The 21,949-nt window shown below is 46.5% G+C and overlaps 2 protein-coding genes across 3 annotated transcripts in view; one reads left to right on the forward strand and one right to left on the reverse strand.

Annotated features, from left to right (window-relative positions):
* TRMT44 (tRNA methyltransferase 44 homolog) overlaps positions 1-9,686 on the reverse strand; it is a 52,630-nt gene extending 42,944 nt beyond the window's left edge. The window contains exons 1-2 of the mRNA XM_069744762.1: positions 9,371-9,686; positions 3,374-3,491 (exon numbers count right to left, since the gene is read on the reverse strand). Coding sequence (XP_069600863.1) covers positions 3,374-3,491; positions 9,371-9,674 — 422 coding nt within the window. The 5' untranslated portion in view covers positions 9,675-9,686. The remainder of the gene's footprint in view (positions 1-3,373; positions 3,492-9,370) is intronic.
* Positions 9,687-9,970: 284 nt separating this feature from the next.
* ACOX3 (acyl-CoA oxidase 3, pristanoyl) overlaps positions 9,971-21,949 on the forward strand; it is a 127,360-nt gene continuing 115,381 nt past the window's right edge. The window contains exon 1 of one of the 2 annotated variants that reach the window (XM_069744766.1): positions 9,971-10,254. The gene's annotated coding sequence lies outside the window, so the exon portion shown is untranslated. The remainder of the gene's footprint in view (positions 10,255-21,949) is intronic. The other variant, XM_069744764.1, reaches the window with a different exon arrangement.

Here is a 21,949-nt window from a genome sequence, read left to right on the forward strand (position 1 = left end):
ACTGGAGAGTTCTGCAGTGGCCAGCAACAAATCCGGTTCTAAATCCCATTGAACACAAAGGAAATAAACATGTGTAATTGCAATAATTTTCTGGGAGAAATACTTCATTTTATGGGACAATTTTAAGGGTGTCACTTTCGGCCATGACTGTATATTTATATTACATAGACTTAATCTCAGTTGATGAAGCAGTGAGGGCTCGTGTTTTGTGTGGCAAACTACAGTTACTTACAGAGGTGACGATACAGAATATTCTCATTTTTCATTTTATTTTTTTTTTATTATTTTTCACGTTCACTTTAACGTGTGGTCGTTTGACAGCATGTACTACAAGGGCCTTCAGCAGGCAACCCATTGTCACCCTGCCAAAGCTTTTATTGAATCACGCCACTTAAATATCATAGTCTGAGATTGACGACGGCATTTAAGTGGTTAAACAGCAGTGACCAGAGTTTGCTCTGACCGTTGCCATTACAGGGCAGGATCCAGGCTGTATAAAACAGTCAGCACCTGCATTGTATGGAGCAGGCTCAGCTATAGCACGGTCTGTACACCTGGGCCCCCATAGCATGTACTACTAACCCATCCTTAGGATAGGACATGCATATTAGATCAGTGGCGGCCTTAACTCCCAGCACCGCTGCCGATCAGCTCATAGATGGACCAGTGATCGCCGCCTCCTCTTCACAGCGCCATACATTCTGTAGTGGTTATTGTGGGTACTGCAGCCGCCCTTCTACCAGCTCACCAGCACAGGTGCAAGAAGTCAGCCGTCGACCAGTGTGATTTTGATGACCCTCACAATTTCATCAACCCCCAAAAAAATGTAATACGTCCCATATCCCATGCATATCTGAATTGGGGGCAAACACGTGTCCTAACACGGGAGGCGGCCGTATTCCCACCGCAGACATTTACAGCATTTTCCCAGGATGTCAGATCTATCGGACAGATTGAAGGGCAACCTTGGGGTGAAGTTCAACCACTGTCCCACCCATGAGGAACGAAATGAAAGAAGATGGAGGGGGGGGGGGGATCAGATATCCCTGCCGGAAGTACACCGCGTTCACCGCCTGATCTGCACAGCCGTGTGCGCTGTATAGTGGCCATTCGCGGACATTACAGCTCAACTCTTATTTAAAGGGGTTGCCTTTTTTTTTCCTTTCTATAAATGAATGGAGTTAGGGCTAAAAATCATGTCTGCAATCGGCTTTCATTAAAAAGCTTTACACCATTTCACTCCCATGGCCTCTGTGTTTAAGGAACAGGAAAAGTTAGAAAGGAAAATAAAAAGCCCAAGTGGAAAATGCAAGATTTCTCATTTTTCATACAGACTGTGGTATGGAATAAAACAAACAAAAAAAAAAAAACAATTTGAAACAGATCATTGAATTGGCTGCCTCCTGTCAAAAATATATAGGATGGATGAGATAAGCAGCACCTTATCTACAGGCAAACTGAACAGTTCAGAGCTGCAATACCACACGCAGCCTGTAGAAAGAAGCGGCGCTGTTCTTGGAAGAAGGCAGCCATTTTATTTTATTTTTTTTACTCGACAACCCCTTTAATTAGATTTTGAAAAGTTTCACACAGAGGATTGGAAGGAAATCAGAACGCAGATCAGCAGCGACTCTGAGCGATCCGATAGATGCCGCAGCGATTTGTGCCGTCACTTGCTATTTAACCGGCGACAGACGTGTCTGTGTGGACGAGGGGCGGCTGACAGATCGAGGCGTCCGTCTTGTACAACAAATCTAGGGGTCAATGGGAAAAAAAAAAGCACAACTTGTCTGGCGGAGCCTTATTAATCAACAGCCGGTAAATAATAGGGGAAATACGGAGATTTAGCAAGCGCACGGAGGAGAACAAAGAGCGCAGACGTAAGCAGACAAGATAAAATATGGAGGCAGAACATATTAAACTGAAGAGAGGCCGCAGAATAACGTGCCCGCGCTCCGGGAGATAAGCGAGCAGGCGGATATCCTGGGAGATAAGCGAGCAGGCGGATATCCTGGGAGATAAGCGAGCAGGCGGATATCCTGGGAGATAAGCGAGCAGGCGGATATCCTGGGAGATAAGCGAGCAGGCGGATATCCTGGGAGATAAGCGAGCAGGCGGATATCCTGGGAGATAAGCGAGCAGGCGGATATCCTGGGAGATAAGCGAGCAGGCGGATATCCTGGGAGATAAGCGAGCAGGCGGATATCCTGGGAGATAAGCGAGCAGGCGGATATCCTGGGAGATAAGCGAGCAGGCGGATATCCTGGGAGATAAGCGAGCAGGCGGATATCCTGGGAGATAAGCGAGCAGGCGGATATCCTACACAGAGGGGGGGGGGGAAATCAGACGGCACGCGGAGCCAGGAACCGGCTGCAGGACGGCGGAGGTCACCAGGAACGGCATAGTATAGGGCCATCCTACAATGCCATCATCCAAGGGACCACGCTGAAGCCCCCCACACAGATAGTCACCAGGGTTCTGGAGCCCCTTCATTATCAGATCTGATGGGGGCCCAAAAAAAAAAAAAAAAAATCAGACCCATATCCAGCTCTGCCAGACCCCGACCCCCATCCTCTCCAACCTTCCCTTACTTAGATATAACCTCTGATTTACTAAGAAATGGTTTTATTGGTGGAAACGCTCTTTAACCCCTTCTTGCTCCACAGAGAGGGCTCAGTGAGTAAGCGCGCTACAGGCCAGGCAGGTGTGGGCTAGCTCCGATCGCTGCTATTTAGCCGCCTGTCAATCCTTGACTGTGGCATTTCAGTGGTGCGATGACGGCTGCCGAAATCCCGGGCCATCGCCATCTTAGGCTATGTTCACATTTGCGTTGTTGGGCGCAGCGTCGTCGACGCATACCGACGCATGCGTCATGCGCCCCTATCTTTAACATGGGGGGGCGCATGGACATGCGCCGGTATGCGTTGTACTGCGTTTTACGATGCATGCGTCATATTGACGCACAGGGCGCAGAGGACGCTACTTGTAGCGTTTTCCCTGCGCCGAAATTCCTGATCTGTATGATCTTATGACAACGCATGCGTCGCAAAACGCTGCGTTGTGTACATTCGTTGTTGGCTGCGTCGCGTCGCCGACACTGCGCCCAACAACGCAAATGTGAACATAGCCTTAGCGGATTACAGTATAGGATACTCCAAGTCATTTTTTTTTTTTTACAAAATTTCACCATCACTGGGCAGGTAAAGGTCCAGTCAAAATAAAAAGGTGAAAAAATAAAAAATGCAAAATGCTAGAATTGTGCGGGGGGGGGGGGGGAAGGGGCAAAAATCAATGCAAAATAAAACAAGAGGCGAAATGAAGACGTGGATGCGGAGTAGTGAGCGCCGCCGGATCGCTAATGTAAACCGCTCACCATTCGTCACCCTCCACGTGCGCCAGACGGATCTGATAGATGTTGTTCCTCCTGACCTGGAAGTGTCCGCGGCTCGGCTCTTCCAAAGGCACAAAGGTCACAGCGCGGCCGGAGACGTCTGCGGAGGGATTCAGGACACACGGAGCGTTACTCTCTGTCGGCGCGGAGCACAACATTTTCACTATTTCTATTAACGTCTTGCTCCACAGCACTCAGCGGTGGTCATGTGAGGGGGCTCTGAGCCCCCCATTTACCCAATATTAGCAGTCCACTCACATCGCTCTGCGTGTGAATGAGGTACATGAGATTTTGCATTTTTTATATACGTGTCCTTGTTATTGCCATTCCAATTGGCTGATCATGTGATCTCCGTATAAGTATGGGGGGGTGTATTTAGTTTTCTAGGGCTTCATAAAGACTAGTGATGAGCGAACATGCTGGGATAAGGTATTATCTGGGCATGCTCGGGTGCTAACCGAGTGACCTTGACGTGCTCAAATAATATATTCGAGGCCTCACGGCCGCATGTCTCAGGGCTGTTTGACAGCCGCCACATATTCCTGTTTGTTAGACAATCCCTGAATGTGTTGAGGCTGTCGAACAACCGAGACATGCGGCGGCGGGGACTCAGACATATTATTCAAGCACGTCGAGGTCACTCGGTCAGCACCCGAGCATACTCAGATAACACCTAATTCCAGCACGGTCGCTCATCACTAATAGTAAGCTATCCATCTAGTAAGCTGGAGGCGTTGTTGTCTCCCTGTATTATGTGACGTACTAATAAAGAAGATACTTTTTGCTATGATGCTGTTGTCGCGCTCTTCACCTTTGGAGCTTATGGAGGATTGGGATCATCCTCTTTTTGGCATACTTGCACCCACTACCTACATATCAATTTATTCGTGATGAGGTGCTGCCGTACACTTATTTTCCTAAATGTGCTCCCATGGCTGCACCATCTCCAGACTTATACGGATTGTAAAGGGAATCTGTCAGCAGGTGTTTGCTATGTAATGTGAGAGCAGCATGATGTAGGAGCAGAGACTCTGATTTCAGCGATGTGTTACTTACTGGGCTGTGTGCTGTTTCAATACAATCAGTGTTTTATCATCAGAAAATTATCACTAGAGGTTTGGTGTCATGCGCAGGCCAGTCAAGCCAATCTGTATAACTCACTGATTGGAGGCTTGCTGCCTATGCACAGTGTACACAGGATGCTGCCAATCAGTGGTGTGAGTGGAGTTATACAGGGCTCAGCATTCCGAGCTCTGCTAGATCTGCAGCAGAGAAAACGGAGTTAATTAAAATTTCAGCAAGCAGCTAAGTAAGTGTCATCGCTGGAATCAGGGTCTCTGCTCCGACATCATGCTGCTCTTGGATTACATGGCAAAACCTGCTGACAGGCTCTCTATAAACCAGTGATCACTTGATCGTCTAAGTAACCCTGGAATATTCAGTCTTCTGTATAATTATTACCTGTCCCCGATAACGCCCAGATACAGGTGACCTAACATGACAGGCATCGGGGCCGTGGCATCCAATCAGCAAACTGCGCTGCAGAGGAGGGTGTGTGTGAAGGGTGACCCTAAAAGAATCCCCCGGTCCTGACCACTTATATGCTATACTCACGATTGAAAGTGGTGGCATCTACCAGGTGACACTGCTCCAGTCACTCCTAGGTGTCGGCTGTATAACACCGCCAGCACCCGCTCCACCTAGTGATGGGGCTACTCTGCTGCACCCGGGGCAGGACTGAGGGACAGAGTTGTAAACTAAAGGTGTGATTTTTACAGGGGCTGAGTATCAGGTTACTTTTAAAATGGGCAGCACAGTGGCTCAGTGGTTAGCGCTGTGCTATATTGTAGGGCAGTACGGTGGCTCAGTGGTTAGCACTGTACTATATAAAAGGGCAGCACGGTGGCTCATTGGTTGGCGCTGTGCTGTATAAAGGGCAGCATGGTGGCTCATTGGTTGGCGCTGTGCTGTATAAAGGGCAGCATGGTGGCTCATTGGTTGGCGCTGTGCTGTATAAAGGGCAGCATGGTGGCTCATTGGTTGGCGCTGTGCTATATATATAGGGCAGCACAGTGGCTCAGTGGTTAGCGCTGTGCTATATATAGGGCAGCACAGTGGCTCAGTGGTTAGCACTGTGCTATATAAAGGGCAGCACGGTGGCTCAGTGGTTAGCGCTGGCTATATAAAGGGCAGCACGGTGGCACAGTGGTTAGCGCTGTGCTATATATAGGGCAGCACAGTGGCTCAGTGGTTAGCGCTGTGCTATATTGTAGGGCAGCACAGTGGCTCAGTGGTTAGCACTGTACTATATAAAGGGCATCACAGTGGCTCAGTGGTTAGCACTGTACTATATAAAGGGCATCACAGTGGCTCAGTGGTTAGCACTGTACTATATATAGGGCAGCAAGGTGGCACAGTGGTTAGCGCTGTGCTATATAAAGGGCTTCACGGTGGCTCAGTGGTTAGCGCTGTGCTATATATATAGGGCAGCACAGTGGCTCAGTGGTTAGCACTGTACTATATAAAGGGCATCACAGTGGCTCAGTGGTTAGCACTGTACTATATATAGGGCAGCAAGGTGGCACAGTGGTTAGCGCTGGCTATATAAAGGGCATCACGGTGGCTCAGTGGTTAGCGCTGTGCTATATATATAGGGCAGCACAGTGGCTCAGTGGTTAGCACTGTGCTATATATAGGGCAGCACAGTGGCTCAGTGGTTAGCGCTGGCTATATAAAGGGCAGCATGGTGGCTCAGTGGTTAGTGCTGTGCTATACAAAGGGCAGCATGGTGGCTCAGTGGTTAGCGCTGTGCTATATATAGGGCAGCACAGTGGCTCAGTGGTTAGCGCTGTGCTATATATAGGGCAGCAAGGTGGCACAGTGGTTAGCGCTGGCTATATAAAGGGCAGCATGGTGGCTCAGTGGTTAGTGCTGTGCTATATAAAGGGCAGTACGGTGGCTCAGTGGTTAGCGCTGTGCTATATATAGGGCAGCACAGTGGCTCAGTGGTTAGCGCTGGCTATATAAAGGGCAGCATGGTGGCTCAGTGGTTAGTGCTGTGCTATATAAAGGGCAGCACGGTGGCTCAGTGGTTACCACTGTACTATATATATGGCAGCACAGTGGCTCAGTGGTTAGCGCTGTGCTATATATAGGGCAGCACAGTGGCTCAGTTGTTAGCGCTGTGCTATATATAGAGCAGCACAGTGGCTCAGTGGTTAGCGCTGTGCTATATATAGGGCAGCACAGTGGCTCAGTGGTTAGCGCTGTGCTATATAAAGGGCAGCATGGTGGCTCAGTGGTTAGTGCTGTGCTATATAAAGGGCAGCACGGTGGCTCAGTGGTTACCACTGTACTATATATATGGCAGCACAGTGGCTCAGTAGTTAGCACTGTACTATATATAGGGCAGCATGGTGGCTCAGTGGTTAGCGCTGTGCTATATAAAGGGCAGCACAGTGGCTCAGTGGTTAGCGCTGTGCTATATAAAGGGCAGCACGGTGGCTCAGTGGTTACCACTGTACTATATATATGGCAGCACAGTGGCTCAGTAGTTAGCACTGTACTATATATAGGGCAGCATGGTGGCTCAGTGGTTAGCGCTGTGCTATATAAAGGGCAGCACGGTGGCTCAGTGGTTACCACTGTACTATATATATGGCAGCACAGTGGCTCAGTAGTTAGCACTGTACTATATATAGGGCAGCATGGTGGCTCAGTGGTTAGCGCTGTGCTATATAAAGGGCAGCACGGTGGCTCAGTGGTTACCACTGTACTATATATATGGCAGCACAGTGGCTCAGTAGTTAGCACTGTACTATATATAGGGCAGCATGGTGGCTCAGTGGTTAGCGCTGTGCTATATAAAGGGCAGCACGGTGGCTCAGTGGTTACCACTGTACTATATATATGGCAGCACAGTGGCTCAGTAGTTAGCACTGTACTAAATATAGAGCAGCATGATGACTCAGTGGCTAGCACTGTAGTATATATAAAGAAAAAAGTATCAACTCATCGGAAAGAGATCAAAGAGAAGGTGCCACCAGTTTTCTTTTGTTAAATTAAGCTTAAAATAGTAATTAAAATGTATTAATGCAATGTTTGCAAACATTTCAATATGAAAAATGTTATGTATTTTCTTACAAATATATATATTTACCACTAGGGGGAGCATTCTCTGTTTTAGACCTCAAGCAGCTATAATGAGACTTACCAGTTTTACAACTGCTTTCACACATCGGTTTTTCACCGTCAGGCGCAATCCGGCAAATTTTGAAAAAAATGGATCCGTCAACGATGCCGCCGGATCCGTTTTTTCCCCATAGACTTGTATTAGCGCCGGATTGCCTTACGTTTTGTCCGTTTTTCGCCGGATATTCTCTCTCTCTCAAAATTGGGCCAGTAACTGCTGACATCACCATTTCCCTCCCCTTTTGGGTGGTCTAATATCCCTGGGGCAGAATGAAGAGCAGCATCGCAGGGCAGCGCCATTTTGTGGGTATCTGCCCTGTGATCTGCCATCACCAGCAGTTACTGTCTCTCTCTCACCCCCCTCCACAACGCCTGGCCATTCACTGCAGACCCCAGCTCCTTATCTTACTGAGGGATTAATCACAGCTCCTGCTCCATAATGCTAACTGCACACTGTTCTTCCTTGTCTCTGCTTTTCTCCTGCATTTTACTACTGTCAGCCATCAATCTAGGATCTGCTCTGCTGGAAGCAGTAGTGCTTATGTTAGCAGATCCGAGGGCTCCATTTATATGGCAGCAGAACACTCCCACTACTGTGAATTGTGCAGCTCACAGTGCCCAGGTCACAGCAGTGACAGTTCTATCACAATAGATAGGGTAGAAATCCTCTGTTATCTCCTATGACCACGGGTGCCAAAGTATGACACTGAAAGTGTCGTGCTGCTACTGTGAAAGCAAGATGTCAGCCCCCAGTGCCTTCTTTAAACTCCTATAACACACTAAATATGTTTCAAATGCAATCAAAACTTGGTTAGAACAGCATGCTATGCTACATTACATTGATTTATTAATGATCCACAAATGCGGTACCTTCCCTTTAAGCAATGTACAAACAGGAAATTGCCTTTTATAGGTTGCCGTCCATTCCTGGGCGCTTTTACTCTTATTTTAGTTATCAGTTGGAGTCTCAGCACACAGACAATAAAGAATAAGACTTCAATAATGTGCCAAGAGTTTCTTCAAAGGAAAGAGCTGTCAGAAATGTGCCTGTGCTGTCTTTGTGTTAGGCCACGTTCAAACTAGCAGTATTTTACATCAGTATTTGTACCCAAAACCAGGAGTGGAACAATCAGAGGAAAAGTATAATAGAAACATATGCACCACTTCTGTATTTATCACCCACTCCTGGTTTTGGCTTACAAATGCTGATGGAAAATACTGAGCATGGCCTAAAATGTGCACCATTTTTGGCAATAGTAAAAAAAATCTATATATATATTAATATTAGTAAACTTGCAATTTTCACATTGGGGCTTTTTTTTTTCACCCCAGATTTCCTGTCTTTTCAGGAAGTTTCCAGCAGGCTCCTTATCCTCAGAGGCAGCATTACAAGGACAGGTGACACCTCTGCACACAGCTGATAACACAGGATCCACCAATCACAAGAGGCGATGTCACCGCTCGCCTCCTCCCATCACAATGACCTTTGCACACAACATGAGGTCGTCGTCCGACCATTGCTACTAATGTACCTGTGTCAATAAGCGTCTAATGCGCGTGTGCAGATGTCACCGTGAAGGCAGAGAGTGATTGGTGGACCCGGTGTTGTCAGCGGTGTCATTACCACTCATTGGAGCCCTGTCTGCGATGATAATGATGAGCCTGCTGAAAAGACTTCCGGAGAGGAGCAGCCCCGCGTGCTGGAGAGAACATGAGGAGATTTATAACAAACATTGCACAATGGAAAAGATGCTGAGAGACAGGAACCCCCGATATGCCGGGGATCACCTGTGAGGAGCAGCTCGGTGCCGGGCCCGCCGCTCTTGGGGATGACGCTCCGCAGTGTGACCGCGCCGCCCTCACAGCCCCTGATCCGGGCCAGCACGTCCTCATCTCCGCCCGGGCACTGCAGCTCTGCCAGCAGCCTCCGCACAGCCGCCGCCTCCTCCTCTGGGCCCCGCTTCACACAGGAGCCGCACAGTCTCTTATTCAGCACCTGCGGTTTCTCCACCCACACCGCCACCGCCGCCCAGAACCCCGCGGGCAGCGCGGAGCCCGGGTCCCGCACACAGAGCCTCCCCAGCTCCGGCATCTTACCGCTACCACGCGTGCGCGGCGCCTAGTAATGACGTCACCGTCACAGCTGACACACTGTCCCCTTCGCAGCGCACGAGACTATTCCTTCTCTTTCCCCAATGCTATCAGTCTTCATAAAAATGGCGGCAACTATTTTATCCTCTAGAACCAAGAACCATGAGGTTTTTTTATTCCATAAATCGGTGTGGCGCATGATGATGACACAATCAAGGCGCCATATTTCTTTCTGGCAATGCATGACTAGACTAGGTAATAATTATTAATAACCTTAACGGCGGCCATCTTGGTTGTGGCCAAACAGTCTGATTCGTTCTATAAATGGCCAAAGTATTATATTCAGGATATTTCACGCTCGTTTCCACCTTTCCCCCGATAAATATATGTTCTGTGAACTCCGAACCACAAGTCTCCTCGGATTTAGAGATTTTCAGCAATACATTTTGCCCATAAGAAAGATGGCGGAAAAGACCTCCTCTTCCTAAGACTGGAGCTGTACCTCCTAGGAGTGGGGCCAGTTTCTGGCTGTCAATTGTGGACTCTGCTGTGTACAATCTGGGAGGTCGTGGCTGGTAAAGGTGAGCTGTTGAGGTGCTTATTATGGCTGCAGGGGGTGTCAGCAGCCCATTGGGTTCTGAAGTGTGCAGCTGTGGTTGTACCACAAGTCTCAGCATGTTATAGGGGGAGAACTCACTGGTGCAAAAAAAAAAAAGGAAGCAACCAATCACAGCGCAGCTTTCTGGTTTATTATCTGCTGTTGGAAAATGAAAGGTGGCGCTTGGTTGCTATGGGCGACAAGGCCGACGTTACTTTTAGACCGGTTAGATGCATGTGGGTCAGTGTCGCAGAAAATAGTGGGGAAGGGGCTGAGGAATGATTGGAGAGCGCGGGGGACGCCAATGGCGAATTACAGGAGGGGCCGCAGACGTGATCTAGGGACGAACCACGACGTCCGGGGCGTGCAGAACCAGGGGGCGTAACGGTGCGCTGCGCCTCAAGCCAACACCCAGGGTGCTCCCAGCACGCTCATTGGCATATAAAACTTCAGGGACGCAGCAGTCAGAGCACTAAGGGTTTGTTCACATGTAACGTTTTTACTTGCGTTTTTTTTTTTTGCATTTATTTGAATGGGTGAAAAACGCTGGAAGAATTGACAGGCTGCCGATTAACAAAAAAAAAAAAGACCCAGCAGCTGAAAAAAAACAGCGTTTTTGAGGCGTAGACAAACGTACTGAAGAAACGACATGTGTGATCAAAACTCAGAGGTGTGATTTTCTTTTTTCATTGATTTTTTTTCTTTTTTATGGACTATAAAGTGGCATGTAAAAGTTTGGGCACCCCTGGTCAAAATTACTGTCATTGTGAACAGTTAAGAAAGTTGAAGATGAAATGATCTATAACAGGCCTGAAGTTAAAGATTACACATCTCCTTTCTATTTTTATTTATATATATATATATATATATATATATATATATATATATATATATATATCTCTTTTGTCATTTTATTTTTATTTTTCATTTTAAAAAATACAAAAAGGAAAATGGGCCAATGCAATAGTTTGAGCACCCTGCATTGTTAGTACCTAGTAGCACCCCCCTTTTTTGCAAGTATCACATCTTGTAAATGCTTTTTGTAGCCAGACAAGAGTCTTTAATTTCTTGTTTGAGGGATTTTCATTTATTCTTCCTTGGAGAACTCTTCCAGTTCTGTGAGATTCTTGGGTCGTCTTGCATCCTCTGCTATTTTGAAGTCTAGACACAGATTTGCAATGATGTTCAGACCAGGGGACTGTGAGGGCCATTGTAAAACCTTCAGCTTGCTCCTTTTGAGGTCGTCTATTGTGGATTTTGACGTCTGTTTGGGATCATTATCCATTTTTAGAAGCCATCGTCTTTTCATCTTCAGCTTTTTTACAGATGGTGTTCTGTTTGCATCAAGAACTTGTTGAAATATCATTCAATCCATTCTTCCATCTACCTGTGAAATGTTCCCTGTGCCATTGGCTAAAACACAACCCCAAAACAGGATTAATCCACCCCCATGCTTAATGGTTGGCGAGATGTTCTTTTCCTGAAATTCTGTACCCTTCTTTCTCTACACATACCTTTGATCATTGTGGCCAACGAGTTCTATTTTAACCTCATCGGTCCACAGGACATGTTTCCAAAATGCATCAGGCTTGTTTAGATGTTCTTTTGCATACTTTTGTTGCTGACTTTTATGTTGAGGACGCAGGAGAGGTTTTCTTCTGATGACTCTTTGATGAAAGCCATAATTGTGCAGGAGTCTCTGAACAGTAGAACAATGTACCACAACTCCAGAGTCTGCTAAATCTGCACGGTAGCAGCCTCCTCCAAGATTTTTTCTCTAGCTGTATGTTACCGTGGCGCCTACGCAATAGCATCTATCAGCAATCGCCAATAGCTACTGCCGCGCAGGCGCCATCCTGGAGGAGGACTTTTTCTCTACAAAGATGATAGCCATTTTCAAACAGGTACCATCCACCTCTCGTGTCTCCCCTTTTCCTCATAGTTTGTAAGCTTGCGAGCAGGGCCCTCATTCCTCTTGGTACCTGTTTTGAACAGTGATTATTGTTATGCTGTAATGTCTATTGTCTGTACAAGTCCCCTCTATAATGTAAAGCGCTGCGGAATATGTCGGCGCTATGGAAATAAAATTATTATTCTTTTATGAATTTCAGGATAACCTTAAACAAATGAATTATATACACATTACACATATGATCATGGTGCAGCACAGGCACCACATCCAACTCCTGCCTGCAGAAGGGGATTTTTCTTTCCAAGATATACCGTATATACTCGTGCATAAGGCGAGTCTTTCATCACTTTTGTGATGAAAATGACCCCCTCGGCTTATACACAAGTCATTGTCCCAGAAAGAAAGTGGGGGAGGGGGAGCTGCGGAATATCGGATCACAGAGGAGACAGGAACCGGCGGCTGTGGCTGACACTGTGCCTGCTGCTAAAGAGAAATGAATATTCACTGCGCTGGCAATGAATATTCATTTCTCTTATAGCACGCACAGTGTCAGCCGCAGCCTACATACCTTCCCTTCGCTCCCTTGCTGCATCTCCTTCCGGTGCCAGTCTTCCTGTCGAGCAATCACGTGTCCCCCACTCATTAAGGTAATGAATATTCACCACTCTCCACTCCCATAGGCGTGGAGTGAATATTTATTACTTTAATGAGTGGGGACACATGATTGCTCGGCCGGAAGAGCTGCTGGCGCCGACACGAGATGCAGCGAGGGAACGCAGGGAAGGTAAGTAGGATGTGGTTTTTTTTTTTTTAATAGGAATCATGCATGCAAGGATTGGGATAAGGAGCCATGCACACAGGGACGTTGAGCCATGCATACCAGGATAGGGATGAGGAGACAATGCATACCTGGCTTATACTCGAGTCAATAAGTTTTCCCAGTTTTTCGAGGAAAAATTACTTGCCTCGGCTTATACTCCGGTCGACTTATACTCGCGTATATACGGTATATATATGATATTCATTATGTAAACTAGGGGCAGGTCAGTGAGGGATCAATCACCTGTCAGCAGTCTGCATTATTAATACCTAAGCAGAGCACCATATGAAGACCCGCACACAGGCCGCCCCAAAGCACGAGCATATCATTAACTCAAAACTGAAAATAAAAATTAAACAACAACCATAAGACGGATTTCATTAACCAAGGTATCATTGTAAACAGTATAACAGCGCTGACCTGACTGTTATGAACAGGTAATTCAGAACCACAATGGACATTGAAGTTCAGAGCACACTAAGTGACCTGACAATTACCAAAAACAAAGGACGAGCTCTGAGACGTGGGAACTCTGCCGACCGCAATCCCTAATCCTCTCCAACCACACTAAAGGTAGCCGTGAAGCGCTCCTGACCAGACCAATGCGCCTCGAGCACAGCCTGAGAAACTAGCTAGCCCTAAGAAAGAAAAATAAGCCTACCTTGCCTCAGAGAAATACCCCAAAGGAAAAGGCAGCCCCCCACATAAAATGACTGTGAGTTGAGATGAAAATACAAACGCAGAGATGAAATAGATTTAGCAAAGTGAGGCCCAACTTACTGAACAGACCGAAGATAGGAAAGATTGCTTTGCGGTCAACACAAAACCCTACAAACAACCACGCAGAGGGGGCAAAAAGACCCTCCGCACCAACTAACGGTACGGAGGTGCTCCCTCTGCGTCTCAGAGCTTCCAGCAAGCAAGAAAAACCAATATAGCAAGCTGGACAGAAAAAATAGCAAACAAAAATAACACAAGCAAAACTTAGCTTATGCAGGATAGACAGGCCACAGGAACGATCCAGGAGAAAGCAAGACCAATACTAGAACATTGACTGGAGGCCAGGATCAAAGCACTAGGTGGAGTTAAATAGAGCAGCACCTAACGACTTAACCTCATCACCTGAGGAAGGAAACTCAGAAGCCGCAGTACCACTCTCATCCACCAAAGGAAGCTCATAGACAGAACCAGCCGAAGTACCACTCACGACCACAGGAGGGAGCTTGGCCACAGAATTCACAACACCTGACCCTGTCTGTAGGTTACTGTGCACAATCCTGCTGACAGGTTCCCTTTAAATAGGACCTGCCTGACAAACACTTTTTCACACAACTGTATATACAGTATGAGCCCCACATAGCCTCCATGTATACAGTGTGAGCCCCATATAGCCTATTATATACAATATGTGCCCCACATAGTCTCCTATATGCAATGAGTCCCACATAACCTTAACACACATCACACACACACACACACACACACACACACACACACACACACACACACACACACACACACACACACATACATACAAACGGTAAGAGCCCTCACATAGCCTTCGGTATTCAGTGTGAGCCCCCACATAGCCTCCTACAGTGAAGGAAATAAGTATTTGATCCCTTGCTGATTTTGTAAGTTTGCCCACTGACAAAGACATGAACAGTCTATAATTTTAAAGGCAGGTTAATTTTAACATTAAGAGATAGAATATCAAAAATAAAATCCAGAAAATCACATTGTATAAATTATATAAATGTATTTGCATTTTGCAATAAGAAATAAGTTTTTTAGCCCTCTGGTAAACAAGACTTAATACTTGGTGGCAAAACCCTTGTTGGCAAGCACAGCAGTCAGATGTTATTTGTAGTTGATGATGAGGTTTGCGCACATGCCAGGAGGAATTTTGGTCCACTCCTCTTTGCAGATCATCTCTAAATCATTATGATTTTGAGGCTGTTGGCAACTCGGGGCTTCAACTCCCTCTACAAGTTTTCTATGGGATTAAGGTCTGGAGACTGGGTAGGCCACGCCATGACCTTAGGGTATGTGCACACGTTGCAGATTCGCCTGTGGAATTTTCTGCGCAGATTCTGCATCTCTTGGCAGAAAATGCAGGTAAATATTCACGCGGATTTGATGCGGATTTTCATGTGTTTTTTTTCATGCGGATTTGCATGTGTTTTTTTTTCATGCGGATTTGCATGTGTTTTTGAAAGCTAAATAAAGATCTGATCTATTATTGAACAAAAAAAAAAGTGATGTAATTTCTTGTCCAACCTCTTCATTTACATACTCCATTGAAGAATAATGTTTACACACACAGCTAGAAAGATAGATAGATACTACCAAGCCCAATGTTTAGTAATAAACATAATAAAATGGTACATAAAGAGTTAAAGACACACACACAGCGTTAGGCCGGGGTGACACTTACGAGAATCTCGCGCGAGTCTCGCACCTCAATACACAGGCCTGCCGCCGGCACTCGGACCAGTGCGTTGAGCTGCATAGAAATACTGTACATGCAGCCGCATGCTCCGGTCCCGAGTACTGGTGGCAGTGCCGGGTATTGAGGTGCGAGTTTCTCACAAGTGTGACCCCGGCCTTAAACGCAATATCTGTTTAATTTATAAAATGATTTGAAAAAAAATGGCGTGGGCTCCCACGAAATTTTCTGCGCCACAGAGGGAAAGCCAGCGACTGGGGGGCTGATGTTTATAGCCTGGGAAGGGGTTAATACCCATGGATCTTTCCAGGCTATGAATATCAGCCCGCAGTTGTATATTTAGCCTTTACCGGCTATTAAAATAGGGTGCCCCCCCTCCCAAAAAAAAAAAAAGACGTGGGGTCCCCCTATGATTCATAGAAAAGGCTATGCAGACAGCTGTGGGCTGATATTCATAGCCTAGGAAAGGGCCATGGATACTGCCCCCCCCCCCCGGCTTCAAACACCAGCACACAGTCGCCCCAGAAATGGCGCATCTGTACGATGCGCCAGTTCCGGCACTTAGCCTCTCTCTTCCCACTGCCTTGTAGCGGTGGCATATGGGGTAATACGGGGTTAATGTCACCTTTGAATTATAAGGTGACATCAAGCCGGCTTAGTAATGGAGAGGCGTCAATAAGATACCTATCCATTACTTATCCTATAGTTGTTAATGGGTTAAATAAACACACACACATGCAGAATAAAGTATTTTAATGAAATAAAAACACTACACAGTTTTGCCATCTTTATTTTTCTGGCAATCCATGTGACACCCTCGATCTCCCGCAAAAAAAGAAAAAATAATAAACCATCAGTATACTCTCTGGTCCGACGCAGTCGATTTAATAACGACTGTCCCACGACGATCTCCCCAGGAGATGTGACAGCTCTATATCCTTCCAGTGACACACTGACAGGAGACAATGGCTCCTGCAGTATTATCACTGAGAGTTCAATGGCCTCTCACTTTACGGCACTGCTGCGTGAGAATTTTCCCACACAGCGGTGCCGCAAGTAACAGTATGAAATACAATGAACTCACTGCGGAGTGATACAGCGTGGAGGATTACCTCCTGTCACTATATACCTGAACCTCTGGAGAGCGGTTGCATCTGCCAATGTGACAGCCCTCCACGGGAGATCACACACACACACACACACACACACACACACACACACACACACACACACACACAGCCCCGCATACCCACACAGGCACACACAAACACCCGCACACAGACACACACATCTCCGCACAAACACAGTCTCCGCCCACACACTCTTTCCCCCCCGGTCTGCAGCGTTTCTCGCAGGCACATCTGCAGCAAATCCACAGATATTTTTTAAACCTGCGGTTTTGCTCCAAATTCAAATTGGCCGGACACAATCGAAGTCAATGGGGGCAGAAACGCTGCAGAGCCGCAAAAATAATTGATATGCTGCGGAAACTAAAACGCTGCAAATCCGCACTTTTTTTTCCTCAGCATGTGCACATCAATTCTCAATTTCACATTGAGTAACATTGCTTGTGCACTACACTGCGGATTTGATGCAATTCCACCCTTCCAAAAACGCTGCGGATCCACATCAAAATCTGCAACATGTGCACATAACCTTAATGTACTTCTTTTGAGCCACCCCTTTGTTGCCTTGGCTGTATGTTTTGGGTCATTATCTTGCTGGAAGACCCAGCCATGACTCATTTTTAACCCCTTCATGACCCAGCCTATTTTGACCTTAAAAACCTGGCCGTTTTTTGCAATTGTGACCAGTGTCCCTTTATGAGGTAATAACTCAGGAACGCTTCAACGGATCCTAGCGGTTCTGAGATTGTTTTTTCATGACATATTGGGCTTCATGTTAGTGGTAAATTAAGGTCAATAAATTATGTGTTTATTTGTGATAAAAACAGAAATTTGCCGAAAATTTTGAACATTTCGCAATTTTCACATTTTGAATTTTTATTCTGTTAAACCAGAGAGTTATGTGACACAAAATAGTTAATAAATAACATTTCCCACACGTCTACTTTACATCAGCACAATTTCGGAAACAAATTTTTTCTTTTGCTAGGAAGTTATAAGGGTTAAAATTTGACCAGCGATTTCTCATTTTTACAACAAAATTTACAAAACCATTTTTTTTAGGGACCACCTCACATTTGAAGTCAGTTTGAGGGGTCTATAGGGCTGAAAATACCCAAAAGTGACACCATTCTAAAAACTGCACCCCTCAAGGTGCACAAAACCACATTCAAGAAGTTTATTAACCCTTCAGGTGCTTCACAACAGCAGAAGCAACATGGAAGGAAAAAATTAACATTTAACTTTTTAGTCACAAAAATGATCTTTTAGCAACAATTTTTTTATTTTCCCAATGGTAAAAGGAGAAACTGAACCACGAAAGTTGTTGTCCAATTTGTCCTGAGTACGCTGATCCCTCATATGTGGGGGTAAACCACTGTTTGGGCGCACGGCAGATGTTATGATCAGGTAATTCAGTACCACAATGGACATAGAAGTCAGAGCACATACAGTGACCTGACAGTAACCCAAAAACATAGAACGAGCTCTGAGACGTGGGAACTCTGCAGACCGCAATCCCTAATCCTCTCCAACCACACTAGAAGCAGCCGTGGATTGCGCCTAACGCTCCCTATGCAACTCGGCACAGCCTGAGAAACTAGCTAGCCTGAAGATAGAAAATAAGCCTACCTTGCCTCAGAGAAATACCCCAAAGGAAAAGGCAGCCCCCACATATAATGACTGTGAGATAAGATGAAAAGACAAACGTAGAGATGAAATAGATTCAGCAAAGTGAGGCCCGACTTTCTGAACAGAGCGAGGATAGGAAAGGTAACTTTGCGGTCAACACAAAACCCTACAAATAACCACGCAAAGGGGGCAAAAAGACCCTCCGTACCGACTAACGGCACGGAGGTACACCCTCTGCGTCCCAGAGCTACCAGCAAGCAAGAAAAAACCAAACAAGCAAGCTGGACAGAAAAAAACAGCAAACAAAAATAACAAAAGCGGAACTTAGCTATGCAGAGCAGCAGGCCACAGGAACGATCCAGGAGGAAGCAAGTCCTATACAAGAACATTGACTGGAGGCCAGGATCAAAGCACTAGGTGGAGTTAAATAGAGCAGCACCTAACGACTTCACCACATCACCTGAGGAAGGAAACTCAGAAGCCGCAGTACCACTCTCCTCCACCAACAGAAGCTCATAGAGAGAATCAGCCGAAGTACCAATTGTGACCACAGGAGGGAGCTCTGCCACAGAATTCACAACAGGCAGAGCTTGGAAGGGAAGGAGCGCCATTTGACTTTTTGAATGAAAAATTGGCTGCACTCTTTAGCGGACACCATGTCACGTTTGGAGAGCCCCCGTGTGCCTAAAAATTGGAGCTCCCCCCATGTGACCCCATTTTGGAAAATAGACGCCCCAAGGAACTTATCTAGATGCATAGTGAGCACTTTAAACCCCCAGGTGCTTCACAAATTGATCCGTAAAAATGAAAAAGTACTTTTTTTTTCACAAAAAAAATTATTTTAGCCTCAATTTTTTCATTTTCACATGGGCAATAGGATGAAATGGATCCTAAAATTTGTTGGGCAATTTCTCCCGAGTACACCAATACCTCACATGTGGGGGTAAACCACTGTTTGGGCACACGGCAGGGCTTGAAAGGGAAGGCACGCCTTTTGACTTTTTGAATGGAAAATTAGCTCCAATTGTTAGCGGACACCATGTCGCGTTTGGAGAGCCCCTGTGTGCCTAAGCATTGGAGCTCCCCCACAAGTGACCCCATTTTGGAAACTAGACCCCCCCAAGGAACTTATCTAGATGCATACTGAGCACTTTAAACCCCCAGGTGCTTCACAGAAGTTTATAATGCAGAGCCATGAAAATAAAAAATAATTTTTCTTTCCTCAAAAATGATTTTTTAGCCTGGAATTTCCTATTTTGCCAAGGGTAATAGGAGAAATTGGACCCCAAATGTTGTTGTCCAGTTTGTCCTGAGTACGTAGATACCCCATATGTGGGGGTAAACCACTGTTTGGGCGCACGGCAGGGCTCGGAAGGGAAGGCACGCCATTTGGCTTTTTAAATGGAAAATTAGCTCCAATCATTAGCGGACACCATGTCGCGTTTGGAAAGCACCTGTGTGCATAAACATTGGAGATCCCCCACAAATGACCCCATTTTGGAAACTAGACCCCCAAAGGAACTAATCTAGATGTGTGGTGAGCACTTTCAACCCCCAAGTGCTTCACAGAAGTTTATAACGCAGAGCCGTGAAAATAATAAATACGTTTTCTTTCCTCAAAAATAATTTTTTAGCCCAGAATTTTTTAATTTTCCCAAGGGTAACAGGAGAAATTTGACCCCAATATTTGTTGTCCAGTTTCTCCTGAGTACGGTGATACTCCATATGTGGGGGTAAACTACTGTTTGGGCACATGCCGGGGCTCGGAAGTAAAGTAGTGACGTTTTGAAATGCAGACTTTAATGGAATGCTCTACGGGCGTCACGTTGCGTTTGCAGAGCCCCTGATGTGGCTAAACAGTAGAAACCCCCCACAAGTGACCCCATTTTAGAAACTAGACCCCGAAAGGAACTTATCTAGATATGTGGTGAGCACTTTCAACCCCCAAGTGCTTCACAGACGTTTACAACGCAGAGCCGTGAAAATAAAAAATCATTTTTCTTTCCTCAAAAATGATGTTTTAGCAAGCAATTTTTTATTTCCTCAAGGGTAACAGGAGAAATTGGACCCCAGTAATTGTTGCGCAGTTTGTCCTGAGTATGCTGGTACCCCATATGTGGGGGTAAACCACTGTTTGGGCACACTTCGGGGCTCGGAAGTGAGGGAGCATCATTTGACTTTTTGAATACAAGATTGGCTGGAATCAATGGTGGCGCCATGTTGCGTTTGGAGACCCCTGATGTGCCTAAACAGTGGTAACCCCTCAATTCTACCTCCAACACTAACCCCAACATACCCCTAACCCTAATCCCAACTGTAGCCATAACCCTAATTACAACCCTAACCCCAACACACCCCTAACCACAACCCTAACCCCAACACACCCCTAACCCTAATCCCAACCCTAATTCCAACCCTAACCCTAAGGCTATGTGCCCACGTTGCGGATTCGTGTGAGATTTTTCAGCATCATTTTTGAAAAATCCGCGGGTAAAAGGCACTGCGTTTTACCTGTGGATTTACCGCGGATTTCCATTGTTTTTTGTGCGGATTTCACCTGCGGATTCTTATTGAGGAACAGGTGTAAAACGCTGCTGAATCCGCACAAAGAATTGACATGCTGCGAAAAATACAACGCAGCGTTTCCGCACGGTATTTTCCGCACCATGGGCACAGCGGATTTGGTTTTCCATATGTTTACATGGTACTGTAAACCTGATGGAACACTGCTGCGGATCCGCAGCCAAATCCGCACCGTGTGCACATAGCCTAATTCTAAAGGTATGTGCACACGCTGCGGAAAACGCTGCGGATCCGCAGCAGTTTCCCATGAGTTTACAGTTCAATGTAAACCTATGGGAAACAAAAATCGCTGTACACATGCTGCAGAAAAACTGCACGGAAACGCAGCGGTTTACATTCCGCAGCATGTCACTTCTTTCTGCGGATTCCGCAGCGGTTTTACAACTGCTCCAATAGAAAATCGCAGTTGTAAAACCGCAGTGAAATGCGCAGAAAAACCGCGGTAAATCCGCGATAAATCCACAGCGGTTTAGCACTGCGGATTTATTAAAATCCGCTGCGTAAAAATCCGCAGAGGACCAGAATACGTGTGCACATGCCGAAACCCTAACCCTAACCCTACCCCTAACCCTACCCCTAACCCTACCCCTAACCCTACCCCTAACCCTAGTTCTAACTCCAACCGTAGTGGAAAAAAAAAAATTCTTTATTTTATTATTGTCCCTACCTATGGGGGTGACAAAGGGGGGGGTCATTTACTGTTTTTTTTTATTTTGATCACTGTGAGGTTTTATCACAGTGATCAAAATAAACATTGGAACGGCAGATTCGGCGGGCGCACTGCGCATGCGCCCGCCATTTTGGAAGATGGCAGCGCCCAGGAAAGAAGACGGACGAACCCCGGGAGGCTCGGTAAGTATGATGGCGTGGGGGAGAGCATGGGGGGATGGATCGGAACATGGGGGGTGGATCGGAGCATGGGGGGGGATTGGAGCACTGGGGTGGATCGCAGTGCGGGGGGGGGTGGATCGGAGTGCAGGGGGGTTGGATTGGAGCACGGGGGGTGGAATTGGAGCACGGGGGAGCGGACAGGAGGACAGGGGAGCGGAGCACAGGACGGAGGGGAGCGGACCACAGATCGGGGGGCTGGGGGGGCGATCGGTGGGGTGGGGGCACATCAGTGTTTCCAGCCATGGCCGATGATATTGCAGCATCGGC

This window comes from Ranitomeya imitator, chromosome 1 (genome assembly GCF_032444005.1).
Source record: "Ranitomeya imitator isolate aRanImi1 chromosome 1, aRanImi1.pri, whole genome shotgun sequence".
Taxonomy (NCBI): Eukaryota; Metazoa; Chordata; class Amphibia; order Anura; family Dendrobatidae; genus Ranitomeya; species Ranitomeya imitator.